The sequence below is a fragment of the Gymnogyps californianus genome, chromosome 21, assembly GCF_018139145.2.
Source record: "Gymnogyps californianus isolate 813 chromosome 21, ASM1813914v2, whole genome shotgun sequence".
In the NCBI taxonomy this organism is placed as follows: Eukaryota; Metazoa; Chordata; class Aves; order Accipitriformes; family Cathartidae; genus Gymnogyps; species Gymnogyps californianus.
The window spans coordinates 2986752-2996006 of NC_059491.1; the positions used below are offsets into that span (position 1 = coordinate 2986752).

The window sequence follows — 9255 nt, forward strand, 5'->3', positions numbered from 1 at the left end:
GATCAAAGGGGAGTACAGCTATTCCCCAGAATTTTGTCACTGTACAGATACAAATGCACTGCAATCTGCTGTCAAAGCACCGCATGGAAAAGCACCACTTAGAGCAAACCCACTCCTGTCACCCCAGGGGGGCAATCACAGCAGAAGGTGGTCCCAGGCAGATGAGGACACATCTATCAGACAAGCTGCAGGACACAGGAAAGTCAGCAATGTTTATTTGAGCCTGGATCTTTAGTTTTAATGAAGGACAAGCCAGAGACAGAAAATGTAGTGTTTCAGGGACCTTTTAGAGGGTGGTATTTGTAAACACTGTATACAATAGTCTGCAAGATTCTCTAGGAAGCTGTACAGAGACATGTGTCACCCTCATCATGTTTTATGTTGGTTTTGCTAGGAGACAATCAGCTAATCCACTGCTATCTGTGTCCCACAGTGAACTGGGAATGTAGAAGTACTGCCTTTGCCATCCACTTAATCTGTCAGTTTCAGAGTATTTACAGAAAAGAAAATTTTTCTTCTTACTGCTTCAAAACATCCAAAGATGTAACAGTAATCATTAAAGCTCGAAGCTTCAGAATAGACATCCTTTTATGGAAGGACAGAAGTCTCTAGCTTAAAGGAAAGAAGCTCAAACCAATTACTTGCTGCAATTTTATTTCCCTTTTCAAGTCAGGCAGTCCATTATGCTCATATAACAGGCCTGAGCAAATACTAATGCATTCTTGCTCTCCTGAATGGCATCAGAACAATTTACTGAGCACTTTCACCCTGCAAAATCCTAGAACAATGGAAAAGCATTAAAATGCAAATTCAACTTTCCTTCAGCCACTCAGGTTCTGGGATGGAACAATCTTGTTCATTCCTCTTTGGTGCATAGAAACATTAAGCAACAGCTAAAACTGTAAAAGAAAAATATCAGATCAGTTGCACCTGAAGTATTGTGGAGGCTGTTTGCTGAGGCTCTAGTTTAATGCAACTGCCAGGATGGGATAAATAGCAATGAAGGCTGGCAGAATGACTCGGTTGAACACACACCTGGAGCCAGCAAAGTGGATATATCGCGCTGCTGCCCATCTGTTTGCGGCACAAAGAGCTGCACAGAGATGCCTGCTTGCTGGAGTCCAAAGCTAAGACTGTGACCATCACAAGGTAATGTGATGGCCAAAGCCCAAACCAATGGCTCTAGTCTCTCAAAACAAGGAGTCCAGCAACAGTGCCATGCCTACCTCCAGCTGTCCCTGTGTTGTTCTTGTCTGTTTTGGTGGCTGGACTGAGTGTCCCACTGCCCATGCACTGGGTGTTTCCTGCCAATTCAATTCACCCTCACCTGTAGCCACCACTCGTTATTTCTCTCGGTGGGACTAGGGCTCTGCAGGCTACATAGACTGGAAAAAAAAAAAAAAATCAATCCTCAGAAAGAAAACAAATTACATTTTAACTTACAGTGATATGTACAATGGGCACCACATGACTGTTTCTGACGCAGCCAGTGCTTTGAGACAGAACAGAGAAACTCCCTCAGTGGGGATTTGGCATGATCTTTATTTATACATAACACTTGAAACGGTTTTATTTGGGAGACAGGAACAACAGCCAGTGTGAGTACACAGCTTGCAGTGATCCGTAGCACAGACCCCACTAACTAAACACTACAGAGACCCACAGTGATTTGAAAGGAGAGAATCATGCATCAAGCTGCCATGCTTTTCCTTACCTGCCATACCTTCTCACATACGTTGTGCTTTTCACTCAGTTATAATTTATGCCATGTCATATGACAGAGGATCTGTGGTATTACTTCAGAGATCACTGAAATCAAGAGGGAGATCTGGCTGACTTTTAGCTAAGCATCAGTTCTGGTCCTGTGGGAGTTCTGCAGAATCACAAGCAGGAACACAGGCTGGGTTCCCCTGCTCAGCAGGTTCCAGACATACAACCCCTCTCTCAGGAGCATGCTGCAGTTGCCCCACACATCACCCTGGGTACTGCAGATCACATTCAGCACAGCAGGCGCCCCAGACACCATCTTGCTGCTGTACTTGCATTTTCATGAGGGCCAGTCCGTCTCTGTAGCCCATTCAGTCCTTGTTTCACACAGACTACAACACAGTGCCAGTGCTGAAATGGCTCCTAGGTCCTCCAGACATCCAGCCTTATCAGGGCACCAAAAGATTCATAGCATTCAGCAGTCAGTTTGACCCTTTCCAGTTCTCCACCCTTAAACTGCAGCACTAACTCTAAATCTAGGTATCCGTGACCCTCAGAAAACAAGACATTATACACTGTTCCTCACAGGCATAAGCTCTTAGTCCAGATCTGGGAGAACTTGTAGTGCTCAGCAGCCACCATGAGTCTTCAGCTCCTCCTGCCAGGAATCCTAAAACTGGACCTGAGCCCTCGGCCAGATTTAGCCCCAGACAAAACAACCTGACCACAGCATAAAGGACAAGGAACTATTTGCTAGTTAATAACTATCAGCCATTACCAGACAAGCATATTTCAGCAGCTGTCAGGGAACAGACCCAAAGATCAGCATTTGTTTCCATAGCCAACCCAGTGATCTGGCTCAGGAACAGCAAAAGGAGCATAAGCACTGCTGGGAAAGAGGGACTGCTAAGTTGGGGAAGAATATCTGATGTGTAGGAAAGTGGTGGATCCCAAATATGACAGAGGCAGTGACCTACAGACACCTTTGCAAAAGGTTAGAAACAATGGCAGTCCAACACTTGGGAAAAATCACAGTTGCTTTTCAGGGCTGAACATTGTCTTTACCATCAAGGACTTGTGTTTTCTGTATTTCCCTCACAGTGGGCAGAATCATACCCACTTACAGACAAAGCTGTAGGAGATGGCTCATTAACAGATCTCCCTTCCTCTCACATCTAGGTACTACACAGCCTTCACCTGCAGAGACCTCAGGATGGTGATTCTGGGAGGTGATGGTGGGGAGGGACAGGATAGGGAGAAGAGGGTGCTGGTTAGGGCAGGTCCTCTGGTGCTGCAAACTCATACCCAGGCCTTGACTTGCGTGTTCCACCCCTTGGCACAGCTGCACAGGCCTCCCTCCTCGTACCAGCGCCACTTCACCCCCTTGTACACAGCCCTGCTGTATGGCTGGAAGCACAAGAAGAGATGGAGACGCCTTGCCAGGCTGCAGTAGATAGCCATGGCCACCACAATGAGAGGGGACATGATGATGAAGCCAAGGATAATGAGGGCAGAAGAGCTGTTGTCATCCAGGATGCTTTTGCAGTAGCGGGCAGCTGAGTGCAGCACCTGTGGGAAGAGTGAGACAGAGCTTGTCACAGACCTGGTGGTGGATAGGAGCGGTGACCAAAGTACCCTTGAGTTTCTAGTGCTTTCACAGACAGACACACCTCCTCCCTCTCCCCGAGCTGAGCTCAGCAATCTTCAGGCTACACTATGTGACTGACAACACATTTTAACCAAGCTTTCAATTATCAGCATCACTGTGAGACAAGAGCACTGCACACCGATCCTGAAGCAGGAAACGCTAATCTTTACTAAGTCATCAGAACAGCACAGCTTAGCATTTGATAGGCAGAAAACAAATAAAAAGGCCTCCTGCTGCTACATCGATGTGGGTGGCAGAACACACTGGAAATTACAACAAAGTAAAAACGCAGCAAGATGTTAGATTCTGCAGACAGAGGTTGGTCATTCCATAGCTACCCACTGGCTGGAGACTCTCCAGACCTCTGCCCTGGAACAGACCCCTTCGTGTTCTGTCTTCTATGTACACACTGTACTCATTTCTACCTCCTAGTATCTCTTTGCACTGCAAAATCTGCCAGGAAAGCCCGTTCACCCCATGTTGCTGCAAAGCATCCAGCACACTAACTGGTCCTTGCTGAGTGGTATTTAAAGCCCTCCTTTCATCCTGGCAGCAGGAGATCCGAGTCAAGCCACTCAGTTGTTCTGCATTAACAAATGCTACAGGCAACTCCCATGTCCCCTAGCTTCCTTTCCTTTTCCATATTCTTTCAGCAGTACAAGAAACACAATCCATCATACTAAAAAAAAAAATCCATCTAATGGATCTGCAGTGCAGAAATCAGCCTCTGGCTACTAGGAAGGTATTGAAAAGCAGTAGCCCAAAGACAAAGGACGGCTCTAGTCAAGCCATACTGCCGTAATCCCTCTCTATGCTTGTAAAAGAAAAGTCTGTGTTAAAAGACTCCTTACAGCTAACAGGAACACAGTTGCTTTCACTTCTGATGTACTTGGCTGGACTCAAAAACCTTTTGCATCTCCTCAAAGCCTTCAACTGGAGAGCACTGTGTGTGCAAAGAACTTGAGGTTTTCCAAGGTGACGGTCGAGCAGAGTGAAGCTGGAAGGGGTAATTCTGGGAGGCAGTCCTCATACTTTTCCCATTTTGGGTCCAATTTGAAGTCCATATTTATGACTTTCAAGGACCAGTTTCAGATCATAGGAAAACTCGATTTAAGGGCTTTACAGGCAATCTCCTATTAAACTTACCCTAAAAAGCCTCATGTCTTACAGAATCTGCTTCCACACTGCACTTGTGGAGACAGACCAGCCATTTTACCAAGGCAATGGCACACACTGCACTTTCTCCCAAGCAGAATTTATTAGCTTATTTCTTGTGAAAACATACTCTTCAATAAAACAAAAGTCATTCTACACACCTGCCCTTTTGTATGCGAAAATCCTAACAGCTATGGACTGTAAAAGGCAAGTGTTACAACCCACAATGAAGAAGGGCTGCACGACTATTCAGGTAGATCAGGACCCCTCCAAGCCACTTTTGCTCTCTGTAGGGCCTCCAGAGCTTCCAACTTTACCCTGTTGGGCATCACACACATTTGCAACCCATAGTAAAACACTTTCAGAAGGTGTCAGAGCCACAGTGGGAATTGCCTGGCCCAGAGGTACATGATTTCTCTATGAATTATGCTTCACTCCAACTAGCAGCAGCACTTGTGTCTGCCCTGTTCTACAAAACAATTACCATGACAGATGTCTCCCTGTTCATTAGTTTGCAGGATCAGGAAAAGTTTTTCAATAACAGCAGCTAAGAGTTGTCATAATTTCAGGGCAATAAGAATCAAAGCCAAACTTCTCAGACCAGCAAATACATCAGTACTGAGAAAACAATAATAGCACAGTCCCTTTGTAAGGGAGCTTTGAGACATGGAGCTGAGGGCTGACAGCTCATGTTGCTGGGATGTCAGCTGAAAAATACAATGCAATGCCTGTATTGGAAAGTTACAGCACATCCCCCAGACAAAGCTATAAATGCTTGCAGTCAACAGTATGTCTTAGCATGCTGTTGTGTCCCAGGGTTTAGAGGCCTCAAGTGAGCAAACTAAGATTCCACCTACAGAATGAGCACATTTACCACACATACACAGCTCCTCAGAATAAATATCACTGGCTCTGAAAGTGCTGCCAAAGAAGCAGTTCTGCCAGAGCTGAGTGAGTTTACACATCTGGGAAACATGATTTTACACTACAGCTAGGCAGAGAGGGTGTCTCCTCTTTCACTGTGGAGTGAGACCTCCACAGCTATATCCATGCACAGCTCCACAGAAGTCAGCACAGCCTTACTAGGTTAAACTGGGCAAATGGCTGATGTCTGCTGCATGGTTGGATCCTTTCCTACCACCCTTGCTAGGATCTGCTCACTCAGAGGTCCCAAGGACTTGGGTGATTAGATAGGATGCACAGATTTCATTAAAAGGAAGGGGGAAAGCTTTCTTCTTTCAATATTTCTCAGGTAAATATACCAGTTTCAGAATATTTAAATAATCTTCCCTTCAGTTCAGATTCTGTGGAAAGGAGAGACCAATATTGAATCAATTCTCGCTGCTGGGAGAAGGTACTACAGTGTGTGGCTTTCTTCCCCAAAGTAGGAAGTAAAAGAGCTCTTCTAACTTAGGATAATCAACAAGAGAAGTCATATTGAGCTGGTCTAACAGTTACTACCTGTGAGGAAAACAGGAGAACTGCTTTTTCACATCCACAGTTAGTCAAGTGATTCCAAAAATATTTATAGAAATATACCAAGAAATTTGTAAGTAATGAAATAATGAAATCCAGAGGACAGCAACCAACTGGAACAGATATGCACACAGCCAGAGCCCTTACAGACAAAGTAGGCTCATTTGTCAGTGTGAGAAATGGTACAGCACATTTGGAAACACATCTGAATGTTAGATTGGCATAAGAAGGGGATTATATATTCTGTTAGACTTTACTAGTTCTGTAATTAGTCATTAGGCAGATCAAATATGACAAACACTGTAGAGGGCTTACTTAAATGGAAAGTAACAAATCCTATCAGAGCCCATGTAGGACTTGTGCGAATTACAGAGGAGTTCAGGTTGGCAGCTCTCAGTAACAGAGGTCAGAAAAGAGAGAAATATTGTGACATTAAAATGCAAACAGCAACTCTGTCAAGCCAGGGAGTGTATTCACCTGACCTGTCACAGCTGCTTGTTATTTTCATGGGAATACAACTTTATTGCCTAATTAAGCTTCCATTTCCCACAATACTGGAAGAAGGGACAGGTAAAAATGTATCTTGCTCATTCCTGCCAGCATTCAGGTGTGCCCACAAGATTGACATCTCATGTAAGCTTGTTGTGAAGTGATGTAGATTCGCCTCTGATCACTTTACACTTAAACAACTGTACAAAGTGCAGTGCACAGGGGATCAGGACCAAGGGGTCCCATGCAATCTCAGTCCCTGAGGGGCTGGGCAGTCACAGGCAGCTTCTGTCAGTGTTCTCGCTGCCTCTCCGATGAGAGCCTTTCTGTGCTAACCTACTCACACAGAGTGTATGGGTGCCAGCCAACTACTTTAAGACAATTAGTCCAGAAACCATAAAGCCTGTACTTCCCTAGACAAATGCACATGCCAGCCTTGCTTATAGCTGTGTCACAGGCACCAAGCAGGAGAGGCCGCTCCCTTGTACAACCAAGAGCCTGCAGGTCAGCATGAACTGCCATAAACCTGTTCTTGTCAGCCCAGTCTATAGACATATCCCCCACCCCCCCGAAAAAAATCTATACGCATACACACCCGTTATGAAAACAAAGCCAAAGCTCGGGGAGTCTAGCCTTGCCTTTGCAGCCACTGTTCCCCACAGGCTAAAATAAAACCCTTAGGGATGGTCCTGCCTTAGAGGTGGCTGTTAGCAGCCAAATGGAGCAAGGCTTACTTACCCGAGAGTGGCACTGGAAGCCAAAGTAAACCACCACAATGGTAGGAAGCAGCACAATGGTGAAGATAACGAACATCAGGAGCAAATTCATGAAAAAGACCAAGGAGTTCATGGTGACTACCACCAGGGTCCATGCCAAGCAGCACCAGGCACTCCGTGGCTCCCTGGGAAGGAGCTGATCATCCATGTCATATGGTGGGAGGCTAGGAATCATCTGAGACTTGTCCGAGAGGTTTTCTGCTCCAAAGTCCTCGGTGTCCTGGCGAGACATTCTTCAAGATCGCTAATCAAACAACGCTCTTGTTCCAAATGGTTTCTTTGCTTTTGGCAACAGACCTGGGAAGTAATTTGCAGAGGCTTTTTCTGCCTCTTCCACACATGGACAAGAACACTCAACCAGAGATCATAATGGAGCAAGGAAGGAAAGGCCTCTTTCGGCCACCTGCTTTCCCAGGACCTGGCCAGCACAGGTTGTTTCCTTTCAGAATGTTTTCCAGCAGTGTCCCAACCTCAGTTTCAAAGCAGATGTGGCTGCTGGAAGTTTGACAATAGCTATTATTTTGCTTTTGAATCCATAGTACTCCTGAATTTGTTGTTGTTCTTCCTAGGATTATGATCCCAAGAGGTCTCAGACAGTTGCTGTCTTAGCTTTGATAGGCTGCTCAGTTCCAGAGAGTGCCTAGCTTTAGTATCCTCCTCCACCTTTGAGCACTGCTGTTTGCTAAGAATATCAGGCTTAGACACTTTCAGACAGTTCCTTGACTTCAAATCATCTTTCCATGCTCTTCACCCTGTACCCAAGTAAATATTCCTGCTCAGCTCTCATCCAAATGAAGTGACCAGTGAAGATAATGAACCGCAGCTGTTTCTCCACTCTCTGCCTTGCCGGAGTCCTTGCCCACACCTTGCAGAGCTGGAAGCAAAGACTGGAGCAGCATGTGGTTTCACTGCTCTCAGCTGCCTGCAGTCACAGGCACTCAAATACAAGCAGTGTCTTCCTTTCTGAGCTGGCTCTCAGAGCTTTGCAACGCTGCTCTGTTTACAGAGTAGATTCTGAAGCTGCTTTCTGTGCTAGCCAATCCTTTACATCTGCCTCACTACTGAAGTGATTTAGCATACAGGACCCAAGAGCCACCCTCAAACCATACATTCCCAGGTCAAGATGGTCCCTTTTCAATTTTATTCTGCCTCTGATTAATTTTCTACATTTACTCTCTAGATTAAAAAACCTTAGAGAAATTGATAATAATCACTATATACCTCAGAAGTCTTCTGTTCTCTGCAGTCATCACTGTTATTGTTTGCAAAACATATTGATATTCTTGTAGTGAAGGCACAGCAATTACCAATTATTTCATCTGCCTCATATGATCAATATTATTTAAGAATTTCAGTGATATCTGCACATTTATGTAGCCTTTCAGATATATTCATATACGCATGACCATAGTACTGCAGGAGGGAGAAAACTTCCTTAACTCCAGAGGAAACTGAGGTAGCATAGGTCTTACCAGAATGCACAGGTCATCTATGGCACAAGTCAGGGAAAGAATCCAGGAGTCCTGTGTTCCACTTCATGCAATTACTCTCAGAAAATTCTGCCCTAGAAAAGGTTATCAGAAAAACAAGGTTCACACAATGCCAAATGTAAAATGATTTTATAATACAGATGAGTGCTAGCTTTCCTTCATTAAATACTTTTGTTAAAAATTGTACATTTTGGGTGCCTATCCCCCGCCATTGTTGAGTGTTTTGGTATGTTTATCTGCCTTACTTATTTACTGGCTGGCTGTAGCAATATACACAGCAGAATCAAAGCTAAGACAGTTTTCTCCAAGGACTTGGACAGACCTGCTCATGAAGCATTTACTGGTGGCCCATTAGAAGTACCTTCTCACCCTGAGCTGGAAGAGTGTTACACACTACTTGTAGAAAGAAAGCAGTGAGACAAATTGAGACTATTTGCAGTCTGCCACATGTAATCAATATCAAAACAGAGGCTTTAAAATTGAAGTGAGTTGAAGAGCTGTGTGAGGATACAGA

At 44.9% G+C, this 9255-nt stretch overlaps 1 protein-coding gene across 1 annotated transcript; it reads right to left on the reverse strand.

The window, feature by feature from the left end:
- Positions 1–1485: 1485 nt before the first annotated feature.
- Positions 1486–8756, reverse strand: TMEM88B (transmembrane protein 88B). The gene is made up of 3 exons (XM_050909510.1): positions 8724–8756; positions 7214–8003; positions 1486–3276 (listed from the first exon to the last, which is right to left on the reverse strand). Exons 2-3 carry the CDS (start codon positions 7481–7483, stop codon positions 3007–3009), a joined length of 540 nt encoding a protein of 179 aa, XP_050765467.1. The 5' UTR covers positions 7484–8003; positions 8724–8756; the 3' UTR covers positions 1486–3006.
- Positions 8757–9255: the final 499 nt, after the last annotated feature.